Raw genomic sequence first — 22,688 nt, forward strand, 5'->3', positions numbered from 1 at the left:
CATCTTACCTCAAACTTGCAATCCTCCTGCCTCAGGCTCCAAAATTTCTGGGATAGCAGGCATGCAACCCTGTGTCTGACCAAGGTTTTTTGTAATCTTCACTTTTTAGGAATATAGTTTTGGGGATCCCCCTCCCATATAATCTATCTGGCTTTGGTATCAGGTCTCACAAAATGAGTTTGAACTGTTCCCTCTTCCTCAATTTTGTAGAAGAATTTGAGAAAGATCACTATCATTTCTTAATTAAGTGCTTAATAAAATTTACCAGTGAGGACATCAGATCCTGGAATCTTCTTTGATAGATTTTTGATTCAATCTCTTTAGTTTTTATTGGGTGTTCAGATTTTCTGTTTCTCCATGATCCAGAGTTGGTAGCTTGCAAGTTTCTACAAATTTATCCATTTTTTCCAGGTGACCCAACTGACTAGCATGTAATTGTTTAGTCTAGCTAAATGTTAAAAACAAAACAACCACCAAAAAACCCCAACTCTTAGTTTCATTGATGTTTGCTGATACTTTTCTAGTTTCCATTTCCTTTTAAAATTTTTAAATTTCTTTTAATTAGCTATACTTGACAGAATGCATTTATGCACTTTGATACAATCATACATAGATGGGATATAATTTCTCATTTTTCTGAGTGTTCATATTGTAGAATCACATTGGTCATGTGGTCACATATATCCATAAAGTGATAATGCCTGTTTCATTCTACTATCTTTCCTATCCCCACATCTCCTCCTCTCCCCTCCCTTCACTTTTCTCAACCTAATGTAAGGTAATTCTATTCTTATCTAGCCCCTTCCCCCCTCTGTTGTGAATTAGCATCTGCATATTAGAGAAAGCTTTCGGCCTTTGGTTTTGGGGATTGGCTTATTTCACTTAGCATGATATTCTCCAACTCCATCCATTTACTGGCAAATGCCATACTATTCTTCTTTAAAGCTGAGTAATATCCATTGTGTATATATGCCACATTTTCTTTATCCATTCATCTATTGAAGGACACCTAGGTTGGTTCCATAATTTAACTATTGTGAATCGAGCTGCTATAAACATATCACTGTAATATGCTGACTTTGGGTATAAACTGAGTCCTTTGGGTATAAACTGAGGAGTGGGATAGCTGGGTCAGAGCTTATTTTGTTCTTCTTCTATAGTTCCTCCATGTATAACATGTTGTTTATTTGAGAACTTTCTTTATTTTTCATGCAGGCATTTTCACTGCAAACTTCCCTCTATGAACTGCTTTTGCTGAATTCCATAATTTCTGATATCTTATGTTGCCATTTTCGTTTGTGTCAAGATATTTTTAAATTTCCCATTTGAGCCTGGCAGAGTGGTGCACAACTGTAATTCCAGTGGCTCAGGAGGCTGAGGAAGAAAGATCTCAAAATCAAAGCCAGCCTCAGCAAAAAACAAGGTGCTAAGCAGCTCAGTAAGACCCTGTCTCTAAATAAAATACAAAATAAGGCTGGGGATGTGGCTCAGTGGTTGAGTGCCCCTGAGTTCAATCTCCAGTACCCCTCCCCCCAAAAAAATTTCCTTTTGATTTCTTCTTGGCCCTCTTGGTTGTTTGGGAGCACGTTTAATTTCCAAGTATTTGTGAATTTTCCAGTATTATTGTGATTGATTTCTAGTTTTATATCATTGTAACAGAAAATGTGCTTGATAAGATTTCAGTCTTAAATTTATTGAGATTATTTTGTGGGCTGGTGCATAATTCATCCCGGAAAATGTCTGTGTGCAGTTGAGAAGCCTGTGCATTCTGCTGCAGTTGGGTGGAAAGTCCTGGGTGCAGCTGTTCTGTCCACTTGGTCTAGGGTATAGTTCAAGTGTAATGTCTCCTCATTGATTTTCTGTCTGGATGATCCGTCCATTGTTGAAAGCTGGATCTTCAAGTCCCCTGCTATTATTGTATTATTGTCTATTTCTCCTTTCATTTCTTTTAATATTTGCTTTACATATATAGATGGTATGATGCTGGATGCATACACATTTATAATTATTATACCCTCTTAATGAATTGGCTCTTGCATCACTATGTAATGACCTTGTTAGTTTCTTGTTGCAGTTTTTGACTTAGAGTCTATTTTGCCTCATATAAGTAAAACAATCCTGCTCTCTTTTGTTTTATGTTTGCCTAGACCATCTTTTCCCATCCCTTTACATTCAGTCTGCCCTTAAAATTAAATTGAGTATCTTGTAGTTTGTGTTTAGTTGGTTGGTTGGTGCTTTCTCTTCTATTCAGCTAGTCTTTTTTTATTAGAGAATTTATTCCATTTACAATTAAAGTAATTATTGGTAGGTAAGGACTACCTATTTCCATGTTGTTAATTTTGAACTGGATATTTTTTCTGTCCTTTCTCTCTTGCAGACAGCAAATCATCAAATTTTCTGTGATTTGATGATTTTACTCTAGTGGTTGTTTTGTTTGCTCTTTCATTATCTTTTGTGTATCTAGTATAGGTTCTTCCTTTGGGGTTGTCATAGGCTTACATAAACACCTTGTAGTTATAATGATCTATTTTAAATTAATGACAACTTCACTTTGATGTTTCACTTTGAAAGAGCATGACCCAACTATGTGCCCCGGAAGAACCACTTACTTCAGTTTTAAGAACAAACAGACTGAAATAAAGTGATAGCATACAAAAGCTCTACTCTTTGACCCCTCCACATATTTTGTGTTTCCCATGTCACAATTTACACCTTTATTTATTTTTAAGTTGTCATTGTGTTAATCAGATTTCCATTGCTATGATAAAATATCTGAGAAAACAACTTAAATGAGGAAGAATTTATTTTGTCTCGTGACTTCAGAGGTTTTAATCACTTGCTGTCAGTGTAGATAGGTAATTAGGTGGGTTCAAGAAAATGAAGGCCAGTTTGGGTCCAGGAAGTTGGAGACTGCTGGGGAATTAAAATGTTAATGCTGCCAGAGCCCTTCCTCCACCCTTATCAAGTTAACCTGTCCCTGCTCCAACCTGTTGCTAAACTAACTTGTTCCAGGAATTGTCCCTCCCTACAAGGAGTTGTAAAAGTTGTTAATGCTTCCTTCCTGGATCACCCCATTTGTTCCTTCCCCTTGCCCATCTGCTTCTCACCTTTTGGCCATCCCACCTGCATCTCCTGAGCCTAAACACAGTACACAGGAAGGAGAGCTATCAGCAGGGAAAGAGCAGGAAAACAAAGAAAGTCTAAAATATATAAAAGGGGAAGAGACCCTCACTTCTTGGGATATTAGGATACCAGCTATGGCCCCCTGTCTCCCTCCCAGGAGAAGTCTATGTTACTATTTTTGAATAAAACCTGCTTTACACGCTTGCCTGAGCCACTTCTCTTAAGTTCAAATTTCAACGTTTGAGGAAGCAGAACTCATCACTGATAACCAGTGGGTCTCAATTGCTTGGCTCCACTGTTTCTGGGCCTGTGGTGAGGCAGAGCATCCTGGCAGGGAGCACATGGTAGAGCAAGGGAGCCAGGAAGCAGAGAGACAGGGACAATAAAAGAGACACAGGGGGTTGGGACAAAAAAAAAAATCCCTTTCAAGCCCATGCACCCAGGGACCTTCTCCCTCCCTCCTGAAGTTTCCACCACCTCCCAGTAGCCAACCAGACCTTTAACACATAGCCTTGGGTGACATTTCAGATGCAAATTATCACAATCAGACAATCCACAGATCTCCAGTTCCTAGGGGTTGGTTACTGGAATGTGATTTTATTTCTTTGGTAGTGTTACATTTTATTGATTTTTTTTATGTTCCTTGAAAGTCTTGTATTGGTATATTTGCATCTGAAGAGCCAACTCTTCTATCAGTACTAATTGGCTTCACCAGACAGCTCATTGAGGGTTTCCCTGCTCTCTTTTAGACATTTTCTGTGTATGTGCCTGTTCCACACCTATCATTCCCTCCTGGTGGGTAATTCTTAAAGCAGCATGCCTTATCTTAGTTCTACAAAGCCGAGCTGTGTTAGCTTTTTGTCACTGTGACCAAAATACCTGACAGGAACAACTTAGAGAAGGGAAAGTTTATTTTGGCTCAGTTTTAGAGCTTCAGTCCAGTGTGGACTGACTGTATTGCTCTGGGCCCAAAGTGAAACAGAACATCATGGTGGAAGGGCATGGTAGAGAAACTCCAATCCATTTATGGTGGCCAGGAAGCAGAGCAAGCAAAAGCAAGGGCCGGCAGAGAAGATGCACCCTTCCAGGACACACCCCCAGTAGTCCCCTGCCTCCAGCCACACCCCACCTGCCCATAGTTACCACCTCTTCAAACTAGGATGGACAGATGGAATTAGGTTATAGCTCTAACAATTCAATCATTTCACCTTCAAACATTCCTGCATTATCACAGGAGTTTTGGGGGACCCCTTATGTCTAAACCATAACACAAGCTGGGTTCTGAGAGCCTCCTGTTTATTTTCTTTATAGTGGTGCCCCAAAAGTCTCAAGTTGGAGTATTCTCATCTTTTGTACTAAAGCCTGCTCTCCATACAAGATGTTTATGCTCTCTGTTGCTGTCTGCAGGTATGTGCTGAGGGAGCTGGTCTGGTAGGGTTGGGGGGGGGAGTGAGGCCTGAGCATCATTTAGAGTGCCTGTGGGCCAGTGGGTTGCACAGTTGAGGTGCTCTGAGTGGTTCATGGTGAGCTTCCTGCTGGAGCACTTGGTGGAGTCCACGGCTCCTGACCCTGCTTCCCAGCCTCTCCTAACCACTCAGCCATTCAGATCATCTGAGTATTCTTGGAGGGATGAGAAATCAGTGGGCCTCCTGCCTGGTATCCCTCACAGCTACACTCTCACGTTCCCTTATGGGGAAATCTCGGGCTGAGGGTGTGTTTCTTGGAACTGAGCTGTGCAAAGAGCGATATATGTGGGTAAAGCGAAATTCTTTTCAATGCATCTGTTCTTGTTTTGTTTCGTTTTGTTTTGTTTTTCATTCAACAATGTGCTGGAACTTCTCTGCTGGACTCCCAGACTCCCATGGAGGTGATCTCATCTTTGAGTAGCTGTCACAGTGCACAGTCTTCTGCAGGGGGATAGTGATAGAAAGTTATTTTGCTATCTTGCTGATGTCATCTTTTGATTTATGAATTTTAAGGATTTGTCTTATTGATTGGTTGAAAGTAGCTATATGGAGATGACTATTGTAATAATCCAAACTCCTTAACTTTAATTTAGGAAAGTTGATCAATAACATACTCACTATGCAGCCCCTCAGGGTTTGCTTTTGCAAACCTCTGCACAGACCACAGATATTCTTCATTCTTCGATTGAGCATCATTGTGTCCCAGGCATTGTGCCATTTACTGATGATGCAGATAGGAAAAAAAACAGTTTTCTTTCTCTCTCAGGCATCCAGGTATAACACATAGAAAAAATGCAGCACTTGTAGTAGACACTGGAGTAAAAATTTGTAAAAATGGACAGTACTGGCACCAAAGAGGGAATGAAGCAGAAAAAGCAGAACACAAGGTTAGAGCAAAGTTCTGGAGTCATATTTATAGGGCTGGAATCTCAGCCCTACCACATATAAGCCATTGACACAGAATCTTTGCGCCTCAATTCCCTCACGTGGAGGTGATGACGAGACCTATCTACAGTAAAAAACCAGGCAGCATGTGCCACACAGTTTCATTTTCAACCTGGATAAAAGGAAAGCTCTATTTCCTGGTTCCCCTGCAGCTAGGAGAGACCATGTGTCAGACTTTGGGCACAGAATGTGCCCAAAGAAGTTGTTGGATACCAATTGGAGCCTGGGACCCTAAAAATATCTATGTGATCCTCCACATGCTCTGTTCTTTCTGTGGAAAGACTCTGGGATGACTGGGCCATGTTATGAAAGAATCTTAAACCCAGCACTCAATGACTTGATGACAGCTGCCTGTTTTAGTCAGTTTTTAGTCACTGTGACCAAAATACCCAACAAGAACAACTCAGAGGAGACAAAGTTTATCTGGGGCTCACAGTTTCAGAGTTCTCAGTCCAGACAGCCAACTTCATTGCTCTGGTCCCAAGGTGAGGCAGAACATAACAGGGGAAGGGCATGGCAGAGGGCAGAGGTTATAGGAAGAACATCTCTTCCAAGGCACCCTAAAGTGACCCACTTCCTCCAGCCATGTTCCACCTGCCTACAGTTACCACCCTGTTATTCCATTCAAACCAGAATGGACTGATTAGTTACAGCTCTCACAATCCAATCATTTCATCTCTGTATATTCCTGCATGAACAGGAGCTTTGAGGGGACACCTCATATACAAACCACAACATGCCCAAGAGGGCTGCCCAGCCAGGCACATGCACATCAGATTCTGCTTGAGAAGACAGAAAGCCCAGTCTCACTGCAATGCTGGAACTGCCTTATTCCAACAACCAGCCTGTCCTTCAATGTTCTACTTCAAAGGTCACTGAACGCTGAATGAGTTAAAAAGCTCATGAAATGCTCTCAGTACCTGCTAGCCACTAAGGCTGTCATCATTGCCAGGAAACACATAAGGAGCCCACTACAGAACTGGGACTTGAGGGAATGGAAGGTGAAGGGGTTGTCAAGAGTTTTTGAACAGAAGGGGAAAAAAATATGAAAAGTCAAGGAAGGTAGAGAAAAAGTGACAGAGAGAGAGAGAGAGAAAAAAAAAAAGAATATAAAAACCACTGAAATGGGACAAAGGAGAGCAAGAGCAATCCAAACAGTGGCCAGAGCAGCTGCCCTGAAAATATGTCCTTGCCGCCTAGCGTCCAGCCTGCGCTGCTCAAGGCAGCGTGGCCAAGCCCAAGGCGCCTGCTGACAGCTGCTCACTGGCGCTCTGAGATTCCTCCCTCATCCGTTCCAGATCCAGATGGAGAGACAGGAGGCCTGGCCTTTTCATTTGTTACCACCGGATGGAAAGCTCTTTCTTGGACACTTGTTTTTACTACTTGAAATGTGTTTCTTTTATCACCTTCCGGTCACAGGCTCAGTCTTAGAAACAGAGACAGCAGAAAGCCCTGCATAGGCGAGGCCAGGCGAACAAAGGACAGAGCAGTCTTTGTCTCTGGGCTGTGAGGGAACAAAGGACAAATGTGTAGAATAGCACTAGGAAGCTGCAGAGGGCTGTCTCCAGTGCCCCTCTGAGTGACACAGTTCCCTAGGCCCAGGGGTTTCACCTGCAGCCAGGCAATGATTTTTTCTTAGTGCTAAGCTCACCAGTAGGCTGAGGAGCTAAAGCAGCTTTCATCTCCTTATCCCTGTCCCACAGACCCACTGAGAAGCATCCTGGAGGGGGACAGCCCTGGAACTTATCTGAGCCGAACTTCCTAAGGTTTGCTTATCCAGAAAGCAGTTGTGCTGAGGTCCCTGTTAAATGTTGTTGAGCTTTGAGGACAGTTAAGCCGTCACTTCTGCTTGTGAGAAGAAAAGGAACCATCTACACAGAAAATCACACCAAACTGACCAGACTAAATCAACCTCTTTAATATGGAAATCTTATGGAACAGAGAGCTACCTGGGCAAAACACAGTAGTTGTCCTTTCCAGGCAAAAAAGGCTACCTGTGCCTGAAAAACAGGAAGAAGCTATAAGGAAAATCAGATCCAGAAAAACAAAATATGGTTGTATGTGAAATTTATGAAACCTTTACCTTTCTCTCCAAATTCTTCTTCTGTCCAAGTCTTCCCTGCCAATTTCTGGCCCTGGTGTTTTCCCAGATTTACTTTCCATCAGGAAGCATTTGAGAGCAGTGCTTCTTGCTGATGGACTCCTTCTAACCAAGCCCCTCCTAGGAGTCCTGAGCATATAAATTAAAGTGCATTAGCCCCCTCAGGCCTTTTTCCTGGTGAGGAAATCACGTCTACTTACACATATCTGTAAATCAAAACCGATTTGTCTATGGCGTTTTTGTGGATATGGGCAAAACAAAACCCAGGCTGGCTTGGCTTGCATGACAGCTGAGCACACAAAGAGATCCATTCATGCCTTTGGGCTTCAGAGAATCCTCTGGTCCAACCAAGGTCAATGATATGATCACAGCCTGATTTCAGAAGTTAGTTTTTTTAAAGGTGCACTTCACTGCTGCTAAAACTATTCTTCCTCTTTTAAAACAAATGCTCAGAAATAAGAAACAAGCCTAAGAGGGCATATCAAATGTGAATGGTATTGGGTCCCTTTAAAATACTCAACGGTGTTATATAGTAGATTAGCTCTAAAGTCTAATCAAAAACACCTCCCATGCTGCAGAATTTGACTCACAATATGTAATACAGAAAACTCTCAGAAATGTTCACAATTATTATTACTATGTAAATGCACAACTCCTGCATCTTAGCTGAAATAGTCTCCTAGGGTGGGGAGTAGATTTTATTCTTTCTTTCACTCCTTTCCTTTCTACTTTCTTTTCTCCCTTCTCTTATTTTTTTCTTTATTATCCTGTTTTTTAAAAAAATGAAAAACAGGGAAAGAAAAAGTGACATTTATTGAGCACCCACTCTGTTGACAAGTGCTTTCCAAGTATTTATGCAACCTCACAGCAACCACAATTCCTTCCATCGGTTTAATCTGATAAAAAATCCTGTCATGCTTCCAATGAGCCCATTTTTAATAGATTTGATTTTTAAAGTAGCAAAAGCAATTTATTAAGTGTATTGCTCTAAGATGCCCAAGACCTTAATATGTCCAATATCTATTTACATACCTGTGTGATCTGCAAAGCCTACACATTGTCTTTAATTTAATCACACATGCACATCACACATACTCACAAATGCACACTCTTCCTCTTTACTCTGTGATGTGTGTGCAAGGTTTCATTTGCTGGTTGTGCTGTGTCCCTGGCTCTCTCTCTACCTCTTCTTCTTCTGCTTCTCAAATGCCTTGATTAGCCTCTGAGTGCAAGGCAGATGGACAGTCTTGAGAAAAGAAGTCCCTCTGCCCTTCCCATCACCGTTCTGACTTTCCTTGACTAATCCCTCCTCTGCAGCCTCCTTGCCCTGCCCTCTGCCCTGGTTGGCTCCTCCAGGATGTTGACCTGCAAGGAGTAGGGAGTTAAGGAAGGGAAATTGGTCCAAGTGAGTGGGGAAGAGACCTGACACTTCCCAGTATTTTCCCAAAGGAAAATTTCTTCAAATCAAATATCTGAGGAATTAGACAATTATTCAAATGGAAAGAAGTTGAATTTATTTAAAAGATTACATGGAATCTCTAGAAATTAGTAGATAATATCCCTTATTTGACCCATTTCCATCTTGATGCTTGTCTCACACCTGGGGCAGCATATAGCTTCCAACAGATGGGACCCAAAGTTGCCTCCAGACCTGCTCTTCCTTGGTTGAGGGGAGGTCTGTATTTTCCCAGAGATGTATTCACTCTTCTCCATGGTTTCCCACACTTATCAAGCTCCTCCTCTCTTGCTTCATCACTTTCTTCCAGGAAGGATTAAGAAAATCAACCTTTAAGTCAGGAATGGTGACTTGAAGTTTGAGGCCAGCCTCAACAAAATCCTGCCTCACAATAAAAAATAAAAAGAACTAGGGATGTAGCTTAGTGGTAAAGCGCTCCTGGGTTCAATCCCCAGTACCAAAATAAATAAATAAATGGAAAGGAAAAAAGAAAATCAACCTTCACACGTGCTTTTGGCCAAATAAATTTTACAGTGAAGAAATTTATACTTTTTACCAAAATAGCTTCTAAGAAGCATATAGGGAAGTTAAATTTTGCTGGGCAGAATTGTGCCCTTGAGTTCTCCCTGGATGTAAGGAAAATAAAAGCTCCTGACTGTTGGGCTCTTTGCTCTTTACAATCATAAAGGAACATTATATAAAGTAGCATTATATCTTCTGCTGAGGCGCAGAGAGGTTATGTGACTTCTTCAGGTCACAAAACTAATCAATAGTGAAGCTGAGCGTGGCCCACACCTGTCTGATTGAAAATCCTTATCTTACCATATGTTTCACATGCCGAGGGGACTGTGGGGGCTCTGAAAGTCTGTCTGTCCATAAACATCTGTACATACAGATATCTCTACAACTAGCCCCACAAGTACCTTGTAGGGCCTGTAGGTGGTGCTGGTAGAAGCACAAGAGGGACTGCCTATGTAGGGTCTATTAAAAATGCTTTCATCTACATTAACTTGTTTTACATATGGAACCGAGTCACAAATTCACAGTTTCTTCAGTATTCCAGGGTTTCTCAGAGCCTTTTGCTATAGTAATGTTAGCTAAGAATCTCAGAGAAAAATGGAGCATTTTAAATTTTCTAAATTTTTGACCAAGGGGCCCTTTGTGTAGGCAGAAGCACGGAGCCATTGTTTTGCCAGGCATTGGCTGGGAGATGCTGGGGTTGGTGGTCTGAGTCTTAACACAACGTTCTCAGGTATGCCAGTGAATTAGTTCATCAGGAGCCCCCCCCCCCGCTTCCTCTTCTATTCTATTCTAAAAGGAAGCAGAAGATAGAAGATCTGGGAAGATGGTGTTGCAGGGGTACTTGAAGGGTCATGACAGGACTGACAGGGTGAGGGGATAGCAATGGTAAAGGTGGGGGTCATTTGGGCAAGTGATTTAACCTTTCCCAGCCTGAGGCTTCTAACTCATAAAATGGGCATGGCCATGTCCCCCTAGCAGTCTTACACAAGAGATGCTATGGGGTATAAGTATCATCAATGTAGCTGCTATTTATCATCCCATTACCTCTTTCATTGAGCATCATGACCTGGGGAAAATTTTGAAACCAAGTGAAGCCCATTTCTTCCCCTTTAAAACAAAAACAAAGGTTCTATATCACAAGGCTGTTGAGATGCTGTAAGCCTCTGCCCAGTGACAAGCACATGGTGGCTTCTCACTGTGTGATGTCAGGTTGTTTTCCTCCACCAGCCCTGCTGGATGGGGTGGGGTGGGGTGGGCACCCTCCAGCTTGCTTGCCTCAGTCCTGGAGAAAATGCACAGGTTGAAGGCTGTTGTAATTCATACTTCTGAGTCCTTCTTTCACCTTCTATTTGGAAAAATTTATTTCTCTTGGGATCATGAAGCTCATTCATCATGATAGGCTATTGGGTTCACGTCCATGTAGTAGGATGGACATTAATTACAAAGCACACTGACTGCAGATCTGATGTGACACCTCACAGCAACTGCCACGGCAGAACCCAGTGCTCTTGCTCCCACAGTCTCAATCTTGTGACCTCTCGTCAGGTGTGAATTGTAGCTGATCTGATCCAGGTGTGCCTGGGGTAGGCAGTCTCTGTAATTTTATTCAGTTCCGAAATCTTGTCAGTGTTCAGCAGAATCTAATGGTTCTGTGATGAATATTCCCCTCCTTTTTTCCCCCTCTGGTCAAATAATAACTATGAATTGGGGAAAACATTACAGATGAGAAACAATGAGCCCAGTTTTTGCTTGTGTAAATTCAAGTGAGGGCTGTCACAGGGGTTCAGTTCCTAGAGGCAAACCCAATAGAAACTGCCACAGGCAGCTTCCCCGTGACACTTCATTTCTGCAGAGTCTCAGGTAGTGTTACATAAATTGAATGTCCAACCTGCTTTTCTTTCTAAAATTTCAATAGATCTTAACTTGCAGGTCTTACAGAGACATAACTATACTCCACACAGAGTGGCACACTATAGTTTTGCCAGGTGGAGGAGACTTCCTGTTGATATCAACCATTTTCATTTGTTGCAGGAACAGAAATAAAACCATATGAAAAATTCATATAAGATTCAGACATTAACCAGCACATGGTAAGAGCCAGATAGATAACTGGTAGCAAAGTTCATGCAGAGTCCTGTAATTTTGTGAAGAATCATTTGGTCTTCAAGTCTGCAACTTATTAGATTTCTGAACAAAAGAAAAATCCAAGAGCACTATGAAGTCAAATTTAGTATGCTTGCTTCACTCCGTAGCAGAAATGGAGTTACTAAAGACCATTTGCAATTCGTAGTTATTTGAAGAACATTACTGGATTTAGACACTTAGGTATTTTATGTGCATCTAGTGCCCTCTAGTGACAGGGTGAGCAGGGTCCAGTTACATTAAAGCCTCCTTGACTTTGAGAAAGCCTACCCAGACTTACAGGGAGCGAAGAGTCAGAAGCTCTTGGATCAGGAGGCTGAGGCAGGAGGATTGAGAGTTCAAAACCAGCCTCAGCAACTTAGCAAGGCCCTAAGCAATACAGTGGGACCCTGTCTCTAAATATAATATAAACAAAGGACTGCAAATGTGGCTCAGTGGTTAAGTGCCCCTGGGTTCAATCTCTGGTACCATGTTGGAGTCCCTTTATAATTGAGAAAGCACCTATCAACGGGCAACCTTAGGTTTATCAGATAAGAGTTCCTAAATACTTTTGAAGTTTCACTTTTCTTTAAGAGAAAGGACAGTTTCTGCCTCATATCTCTAGGAACTTCACTAGGGTGAGTGCTGAGTTTTTCAAGGTAATTGAGGTATACTCCCCAAATCACACAAGTCTCTCAGCTCCAGGAGACCCATAAAGAATCAGAATTCAAATGTTCTACAAGCCACAGCCAGAGCAGAATACTGGCCCCTCGTGGGTTGAGAGCCTTTCAGGTCAGTGGAGGACCTAAGTGCCTCAGTATCTCCCACACACATCTGCTGGGCAAACCTTTTATTCCTCCAAGCAGTTCCTCTGCCCAGAGCACAATCTCTGCCAATGAGACCCACATAGTGCCAGGGAGAGACCATGCTGACATTCTTATTTCCTTCCCTGTGGTGGCATGGTCATTAAACTATGTGACATCTTCTATACATCTGTTCCAGACACCGTTGCCTTAATTCAGGTCTTAGAACCATTTCCCACTGAGACTATTTTTTTTTCTCTTCCAAATTGAATTTGCTCACCAGTCATTCATCTTCTACTCTGCTACTAGCTCCTTTTCAAAAGAAGCATTTTCTTATCTAGCAATACCATGAAACAGAACAATAATAAGAAATGGCCCCAACCCACTTCTTTGGGCTCTCTTCCCATTTCTTCAGATAGAACATGCTGTCTTTCTCTGAACAAACTAAACCTTCATCTTTTCAGGCTCCCACACACTTTGCTCTCTTTGTGGAGACCTCTGGCCATCCTGAGAGATCTATAAATGCCATCTCCTTCAGGTACCATCCCCCAACATCATGCTGGCTCCCACCCATGACCCCACACTGTGCTCTGACAGCATTGTTGGTCACAAGAGTCTTGTTATCTCATTTATGCCTTTGTTTCCATGTCAACCTGCTCAAGAGCAAAACTCTAGTCTTTTTTCATACATCCCGGAGTTGCCTGGCTTGCAGTAGTATGCACACACACAGTAATATTACATGCATGTAATAAAAGATATGTATGCAATCTTAAAGGCCAGCTTCATTTGATCTACATCTCATCAGTCAAAATTCATTTTGGAAGCCTTGTGAAAGAGCATGGAATTCAGCATCTGACAGGACAAGGTTTGAGTCCTTTTGCCAGCTCTTACTCACTGTGTGAGCTGAAGCCAGTAATAAACCTCTCTGAGCCTCAGTGTTTTCACTTGAAAAATGGAGACAATAATACTTCTCATGCAAAGTGAAGACTAAGTAAGTCACTAGATGTGATAGTGCCTGGAATGTCACAGGCACTCACTGGTTGGAGTTTCAGCTTGCTAGTTATTCTCTATCTATCTGATATACAATATATACATGCACAGGGTAAAGTAGATTTGCTCTTTCTTCCTTCAGGAACAGTGGAAAGTCAGAGAATCCAGTTGTCTCTGATTTCATGCTGAATATATCTATCCTTTACATCATGATTCCTTGTACATTTTCACTTGTATTGGGTATAGACTGATTAAAAAAAAAAAACTAACGGAAGCTTATTCAAGGGTCAAGTATTACCTCATGGAAATGTTTGTCTGCCATTCCTCAGTTTTATACTGAGAAGTGGGGGAAAGTGTGTTTTTACTAATAGGTGGTTTAATAATTTTTCCCCCTCTCACCTCCTATATATGCTCTGGGGTGAAGTCAGCTGAAAAAACAAATCATGTAAGCAAACTGCCACTTCATCTTGTTTCAGAAGCTCCTGCTAGCAGCACAGCGTCACCTACCAAAATGGGTGATCTGAAAGAGATTCGTGGACTCCACTTACCCCGCACCCCAGTTTCCTGCTTTCTCTCCATAGCATTGAATTCATAAAACATTGCCTGGGTGGCTAGCTCACTGTCTTGAGGCCAAAGCAAGGCACAGGGGGACCAGGGAGGAGAACTTGGTTGCCAAGTCCCTGCTGATGAGAGTATTCGTCTACACTCTTTCAGAGTACTTAACACAGGCAAGAGTACAGGGGAAAAAGACCCAGCTTGCCAAAAAACCATTACGCAAATGTAAAACTGTGGTATTAAGGCTTGTCCTTGTAAGTGTTCTTTCCATGACCAGCTCTATTAATTGGTGCTCAGTCTCAAAACTATTTCAGTTTTTATGTTACAGAAGAGACTTAAGAATCCAATTAGTTATATTTATTAGAAACACTTGTATTTTTCTTTTTTTGTATCGATAATGGGCAAGGTTACAGGAAGAGTTTAGGCTACTGCATGAGGCTCTAATTTTTTCACCAGGTGTTGGGACACATCCTGCATAACTAACTCTACACAGGGGAAACTCACCTTTTCCCGCTTTGGGAGAAAGAACAGATGAAATAGCTGGATTCCAGGAAAATAAACAGGAACACTGGGTAACCTGATTGATAACTGAATGTAATCTTGGTGTTTAGGATACACGTTATGTAGCATCCCAGCAATTTCAGCAATGATCAGATCTTGAGTTCCATTGGTACCAACTCACCAAACCATATGTAACCATCACAAAACTCTCATATTAAAGCTCTGTTTTATTCCAATAGGTTACAACAGGGAGTCCAAAGGTTGACTGCCAACCCTCTATCGTAACTACTTTCATCAGTTACAAGAGGGTGGGCTAAAAATCCAGACATCTTGATTCTCTTGGGGAAAAAAGAATATATACATATATATATATATTAGATGATTTGGCCACAGAGTGCAGTCCCTGAGGCCACAGGTAGCGGACACTGAGTGTGCCTGGGCCTCTGGATGGGTCTTGCTTTCTGTTGCTTGTCACCCATGTCCCCTCCCATCACACTCACTGCTGATTGCCTGACCCCTGCAGGTGCTGGCTTTGCCTACAGTAGTTTACGAAGAGCTTTTATGCATATGGTCACTGGTTTCTAATAAGCATTAGATGAATGGCAAGTTCAGTCTGTCCTGAAACAGCCAGCCCATGTTTCTGCCATAATTAGCTTAATCATAATTGATAGGCAGTGCTGGTTCATGTAACCAAGTAACAGCATCTAACTGCAAAGTCACAAATGCAGGGGAACTCCTGAAGCCCTGCAGTTTCCACTGATGACGCTTTCAACATGTGTTGACATTGCCTTAGATGAGTTCCCTGCCTTGCCCTTGAAGTGCTCATTGCACAGTTCTCCCTGAGCCTTCTGTCGTTTATCTTGTTGTCTCCCCCCCCCTAAAATAACTTAGTACACTTGGCCCTTTATGACTGCCCTCCCTTTCCATCAAGCTAGTTTCCTAAGTCCCCCCCCATTAAGGTAAAGGTCTATACTGTTGAATGTAACATTTTAAATTATTTTTCTTTTTAGATATACAAGAAGTAGACTGTATTTTGACATATTACATATATGGAGTATGACTTTTTCTTATTGGGATCCCATTCTTGTGGTTGTACATGATGTGGAGTTTCACTGGTTGTGTATTCATACATGAACATAGGAATGTTATGTCCAATTCATTCTTTCCTATTCTGAACATCCCCCCTTCCTTCCCTTCATTCCCCTTTGTCTAAATGAATGAACTTTTACTCTCTCTCCACCTGCTTATTGTGAGTTAGCAATTACATATCAGAGAGAACATTCAGGCTTTGGTTTTTTGGGATTGGCTTATTTCACTTAGCTTGATAGTCTCCAGTTCCACCCATTTATTGGCAAATGCCATAATTCCATTCTTCTTTTCCATTGTATGTGTGTGTGTGTGTGTGTGTGTGTGTGTGTGTGTATATATATATATATATACATTTTCTTTATCCATTCATCTGATGAAAGGCACATTGGTTGGTTCCATAGCTTAGCTATTGTGAATTGAGCTGCTATAAATATTGATGTGGCAGCATCACTATAGTAATTTTTTTAAGTATTTTAAGTCCTTTGGGTATATACTGAAGAGTAGGATAACTGGGTCAAATATTGGTTCCATTAGGAATGTAACTTTAAAAATTTGGGCTATTATAGTAAGTGGCTATTACCAGGTTTATTAGGACTCTGGCTTCAAAATTATAAAGGTTTTGATTAATCTGTCCCTAACTTATCTTTTTAACTTCTGTTAACTTCAAGCACACAATTTTACAAAAAGCAGAGGTTTTCAGGAATACATAAATCAAAGTACAATAGAATATGTAATATAGTCAAAATGACTCCTGAAAAATTATTTTAGAAGTAATTGACATGTCAAATGGTCAAGTCCAACAGAATTTATCCCCTTGCCCTATATAGTCTTAAGTAATTGGCCAGCATTTGGGGGCTGTTACTCAGCTTTTCATATCTGCAACTAAAATAACTGATAAGACTAACTTAGAGCAGGAAAAGGTATTCTTCTTTCTTCTTTGTATTGGGGGAGGGGAAAAACTGGGGATTGAACACAGGGTCTTGTCTTTAGGACCTCATTAAATTGCTGGCTGTCCTCAAAAGCAATCCTTCTGCCTCTGCCTCCCAAGTTGCTGGGATTAGATGTGCACTGCCATGCCTAGCAGAAATGGTTCTTTTGACTCACTGTCCCAGAGGTTCAGTCCATTTTCAGTCGACTCCTCCATTACCCAGGATCTGAAGTGAGGCAGAAGGGTCTGGTAAAAGAAAGTTCTCTCCTCATGGTAGCCAGAAAGCAGAGGGAGAAGAAGCGCAGGGAGGGGGAGGGATAGAATCACTCAAGGGCACACACCTCCAGTGACCCACCTCCAGCCATGTCCCATCTGCCAGCAGCTACCACCCAGTACGGTAGTCCTGGTAGGTTCCAGCTCTCATAATTTCACCTCTGAATATTCCTGCAACAACACAGGAGCTTTGGGGGGACACCCATATCTAAACCCCAACAGGGACCTTTCATGAACAGTCCATATACTTAAATGCTTCTGAGTAGAGAGTTGTTCATGAGAGAGACCAGAGCTGAGTACATATTTTGCTTCATTTATATCTCACAATGACGCTGTGCCTTTGGTATCTCCAATTTTATTTTTCTGATGAAGAAAGTGAGGCCCACAGGGATGCAAAATTTGCTCGAAATTTCTGTACTCCCAAGAGGTGAGCACAAGTCTCAGCCTAGGGTTTTAGGCTCAAGTTCTTCCTTCCTCTAACAGCTTCCTTTCAGAAGTCACAGAGCTCCACTGGACCACCCTTACATCCATTCAAACCCCTTTCTACATCATCATGTAAAATTGTCAATGGATTTTTAAGTCTTTTAAAATCTAACTAGCATGTGGCATTTTAAAAAAGCATTTTTATCGAAAATAAATGAAAACATCAATTAACACACTGTATAATATGGAAAGAAAATAATGGCCTACGGAATCAGACTTGTGCTCCTTTTATCAAATATCTATTCATTTTTATTAATGTGTTAGTATTTATCATTATGTTAGGCACTGAGGCAGAGTGGTACGGGTGCCACCAGGATGCTGGAGCTCAACTTCCAGTCATTTAACTTTATATTAAAATGTACAGAACAGAAATATCATCTATTTTGCAGAATTTGGAACTATGAATATAGTATATCACACAAAGGAGCTGAAAACGTAGTCCACCCAAAAGCCTGCATGTAGAAGTTTAGAACAACTTTATTCATAATAGGCAAAACTTAGGATACAACCAAGACGTCCTTCAGCAGGTCAATGGAAAGTAGTCTGTGATATATTCAGATAATAGACTATAATTCAGCATTAATAAGAAATAAATTGTCAGGTTATGAAAACACATGGATGAATCTTAAGTGCCTATTACTAAGTGGAAGAAACCAATCTGAGAAGGCTACAGAGTATATGAACATTTGACATTCTAGGAAAGAAAAACAAGGGAGACAAAAAAAATATCAGTGGTTGCCAGGAGTTTGAATAAGTAGAACAAGAAATTTTAGGAATGAAGTCACTCTATGAGATTATAATAATGGATCCACATTTCTTTTATCCAAACAGTACGCACAACACCAAAACACCAAAATGTAATGTGATCTAATGAAATCACCCCATACATTGGGATGATTATGATGCATCAATGAGATTCTTGATTGCAACAAATGAACCATTTTGGTGGGAAACCTTGATAATGGATGAGGCTATGCATTTGTGAGACAGGGGCATATGGGAAATCCCTGTATCTTTCTCAATTAATTTTTCATGAACCTAAAATTAATATTATAAAATTATTTAAAAACACTTCTGGAAGTCAAGGATAAATTAAACCCAGTACTAAAAAGGTTTCCAGAGAAGCACAAGCCTTAACTTCTTGCCTATTACCTTTATTTCTCATGTATATCTCTCCTAATAGCTCCTTCTCTAACCCTGACCCTACCAACTGTGGTGTATTTGAATGTGACAGTTCCACCAGAAAGATGGTGTTTGAAGTTGCTGTTCTGTAAGAACTCTTGACAATCAGTAATCACTTCAGATAAAAAAGTAATATCTAATGTAGTATCAATATAAGTTAGTATTTAAAAAATCACTATACACCTTTGAGAAATAAGTATTTATTTATGTAATATGTACATACTTACAAAACTGATTTTATCTAACACATGATTCTGCATAATATCACAAAAAGAACACCATGTCCCAGAATAAAAATCCATATAATTTATGTTTAACCCAACAACTTTTAAACATAGAATGTTATCAATTTGGCTTCGTGAATCACAAAGTCCTATTTTGAATTTTTTTTTTCCAGCCAAGGAACAGAGTAAATTCAACAGCATGTTAATTTAGTCGACCCTGAGTAATTGCTAACTGCATAATTTGAATAGATATACATTATACAGTTTCATTTATACTCTTAAATGTACTCACACTTACTACCATACTATCTTTTTGCCTTTTTCCATCCTAATTTTCTACTTTATTAATCCTCAAAAGACTGAGGAACAAAGAATGAGAAAGCAATAATAACAAAGAATCAGAAGATGAAACCACCAGCATCACCCAAGGCCTTTCCAACTTAAGAAGTACATGGCATAGCCAGGTCCATGGGTGTCTCAAAAACTCAACAGGGGCGTGGGGTTACAGCCCAGTGGTAGAGGGCTCCCATAGTGTGCTTGAGGTACTGGATTCTACCCCCTAGTACAACAAAAAACAAACAAGAAAAAAAATCCAATACAATAAAAAAACAATACAAGGAGAAACTTGGAACTGAGCAATAATCTGAGGTTGATGTTAAATTAATCTTCTGCATTTTTCCTATTTTTCTCGCACCAATTTAAATAAATAAGTGTAGAAGCTTATAGAATTCACCAACTTGGATTAAAATAGATAAAACATGAAACTCAATAATCTGGGGTTCTTCAGAAGAAAAAAATTTCAAGCAACCACAATAATGATAACAAACTGTGTTAAAGACAGGTTTTCCTAAAAGCTTGAGAAAGAAAAAAAGCAAATAGCTATCTATCACAACTTCCCAAAATGCTCTTGTGGAGTTATTAAGGAAATGGACAAGAAGAAAAGGCACAGAGGAGTTGGAGGCTCTGGCCTTAAGACTGATGATCACAGCAAGACTGTCTGGCTAAGCTGCCAGGAGAGAGCAAGTTCTTTCCTTGATCATAATGTAAAAGGGAAATCCCAGGAGGTTGGGAAAGCTGAGCATGTGGAGTCAGCCATGCTCTACTGCCTTTCAGAGAACTGGGCCAAGGAAACGGAGGCCAGACGAAAGCATGTATTTCTCTCTTCTATCTGCCCTTCTCTCCTCCACCTCTCCCACTCCCACTGTTCAGAAAGCAGCAAAAGGCTCACCAATATTAGGTACAGGAACGCTATCAAGCTCCAACCTAGCCATGGAGCAGCTCTGCCCCAGAAGTTTGAGGATTCCAGGAAATGGCAATGTTTGTGATTCTATCAGAACAATCCTCAATGATATCAAATAAGATGTTTCAGACTTGGAAAAACAAAATGGAAAGAAAAACTCAGATTTTTAGGCTCTATAAAATTTCTCTATAGTAGGAAGGAAAGTAGCAGAAATATTTTAAGTTTGGGCATACCTGTCTTCAGTCTATGGTAGACTGTTTCTGTCATGGGGCCAAAGCCCTGATAAAATACTATTAGAGAAGGATGGACTTAAAGGAGTGAGGAAAATAGTATAAAAGGCTTCTCTTTTCACTCACAAAGAGGGAAAAATGTATTTTGATCCTATTACCCCAAACAAAAGTACACCACAGCAACTTGTTATGTCTTGTTTCTGTTTCTCATTACTCTGACTGATATAAAAGTTGGAATTTCACTTTATGGTGCTCAGAAATGAAAATACATTATAGTTTCTAAATGAATTCTTAATTCTTCTCACTCTCAAGTAAAAAAGGGGGGAAAATGAAATAATTACTTTAAATAACATTAATACAAAGCAAACCTTACATATGAAGACAGTGCAGGATACAACCTTCATCATCCTTTATAAAACTGCCAGATTGTGCTAATTCTTTTACATCAAAATAACAGTATATAAGAGTAAATAAAATCACATTTATATGTGAAACTATTATCAAAGTTATTTGAAGTTGCATAGAGTTCAACTGTACAAGAAAAAACATTTACTTAATTTTTATTTATATAAATCCCAACTGTAAAATATATTACTTGAGGGAGGAAAAAGCTTTCATTAAATACAAACACAACGAACTAAATAAACCAGATTGAATATAAAATAGTTTATTTGAAAATTTCCATAAAAAATAAAGGCAGAATGGCAGTTAGAAAAGTTGTGCTTAAGGCAAATGAAAGAAGAAGCAACCATACTTAAAATCTGAGGCATACCCTCTCATAGGCAATAAAGTAATCACCTCTCAAAAATGTCTTTTGTAAAAGTTTGGAGAATGGGTGGAAGCACATACAATGGCCACTGTCAGAATTTATTCTTGGAAGTACTGAACAGTATTATACAAAAATAATATGAATACTCTGATCTAAAATATACTCAAATTATTTGCCCTTTAGTTGTCATATAGCAATGAAAAAATAAAATGTATCACCCAATGTTCATAGTATAAATCTATAAAATGCCAAAAATTAGTTTTTTTTTAAAAAAAAAGGAAACAAGGATGACTTTCCAGATTGTATGTGTACATGATGACTAGATAGAAATGATCAATTCTGTATTTGGCCCACTTTGTATAAAACATGCATAAAAATGTGTGACATCTCTCTAAATACAAGTAGGTGTCCTAAGGAAAATTGTTGAGCAAGCTGCTCTCCATCAGACCTGAGGCCATGTGCACATACAAAAAAACAAAAAGAACAATGTTTTTAAAGAATATTCAATAGACATGTTCCTTAATTAACTATGTCTTCTTTAAAAACAAAACAATCAAGTACACATCTTTAAATTAAATGTCTTTGCACATGAATTTCCACTATATAAATTTGGTATATTAAACTGTGTTATAAATATACTTGTATATTTTTTCTGAGAACTATATGTATAATTATATGATTATAAAAAGGATCTATTTTTTTTCTTCTATTGGAATGATAACATGCCTCTCTAGAAAAAAAAAATTACAGCCTACAGGAAAATTACAAAACTGTTAAATTCATTGAAGCTATTCAAGAAGGTATAACGACATCAAGCTAAAAGTGAAGAAAGTCTCAGTATCCTAGACAGGTCTTCCCTCACATGGTCCTAAGGGGCAGGCGCTGTTTATACATGCCTGCAATTGCTTTGGCAGCACTGTAGATCATCTGTCGACGAGACATGCCAGTAAAAGCCATGTGCCAATCAGTCCGACTGACATTCAGTAAACTTTTTTCCAGAACTTCGCCCACTGTCACCAAAAGGCCTGACCACCTCAGATTATAGTCCTGGGGAGTTAGGCTTTGAGCCTACAGAGAAACAAAATCCATATTACTTATAATGCATTAAAACGTTGGAATTCAATATGTAACATCTCAAAGTAACATCTCTCAGGTTACTTTTAATATAGCTTATGACAAATCCTGAGACACAGTTATACAGGCAATGGTATGAAGTTACAAGGCCATGAAAGAATCAAAATAATACAGCACATATCTACTTTGTTAAAAAAATAACACCATTATGCTCTTTGGTTGTTCCTCAAATATAATCTTGTGTGTGTGTGTGTGTGTGTGTGTGTGTGTATGTGTGCATGTGCGTGTGTGTGTGTGTGGTGCTGGGAGTTGAACCTAGGGCCTTGAGCATGTCTAAGTCTTAAATCTCAGAGCTGCACCTATACAGAGCTCAGAGTCAGAAGACTTAAATTCTAGTTCCATATTCAGTGTCACTAGATTATTATCTTTGCTAAAGTTATCATTCTATAACCATAAAATTGCAACCAGAAAAAAAAGGAAACTGCAATAATAAAGGCTTCAAAACCGCATGATTAGTCTGTAGAAAGTATCCCCAGAAACATGATTAGCATGTCAAGTAATGTCCAGTCCAGGACACCAACAATCATTATTATATCATTTGTAGCTGGCCCAA

At 40.0% G+C, this 22,688-nt stretch overlaps 2 protein-coding genes across 2 annotated transcripts in view; both read right to left on the reverse strand.

Annotated features, from left to right (window-relative positions):
• LOC113200423 (cortexin-3) overlaps window positions 1–8,899 on the reverse strand; it is an 89,811-nt gene extending 80,912 nt beyond the window's left edge. Inside the window, exon 1 of the mRNA XM_077801205.1 lies at window positions 8,735–8,899. The gene's annotated coding sequence lies outside the window, so the exon portion shown is untranslated. The remainder of the gene's footprint in view (window positions 1–8,734) is intronic.
• Window positions 8,900–18,766: 9,867 nt separating this feature from the next.
• Prrc1 (proline rich coiled-coil 1) overlaps window positions 18,767–22,688 on the reverse strand; it is a 40,628-nt gene continuing 36,706 nt past the window's right edge. The window contains exon 9 of the mRNA XM_026413833.2: window positions 18,767–22,069. Within this exon, the coding sequence (XP_026269618.1) occupies window positions 21,860–22,069 (210 nt within the window). The 3' untranslated portion in view covers window positions 18,767–21,859. The remainder of the gene's footprint in view (window positions 22,070–22,688) is intronic.

This window comes from Urocitellus parryii, chromosome 1, assembly GCF_045843805.1.
Source record: "Urocitellus parryii isolate mUroPar1 chromosome 1, mUroPar1.hap1, whole genome shotgun sequence".
Taxonomy (NCBI): Eukaryota; Metazoa; Chordata; class Mammalia; order Rodentia; family Sciuridae; genus Urocitellus; species Urocitellus parryii.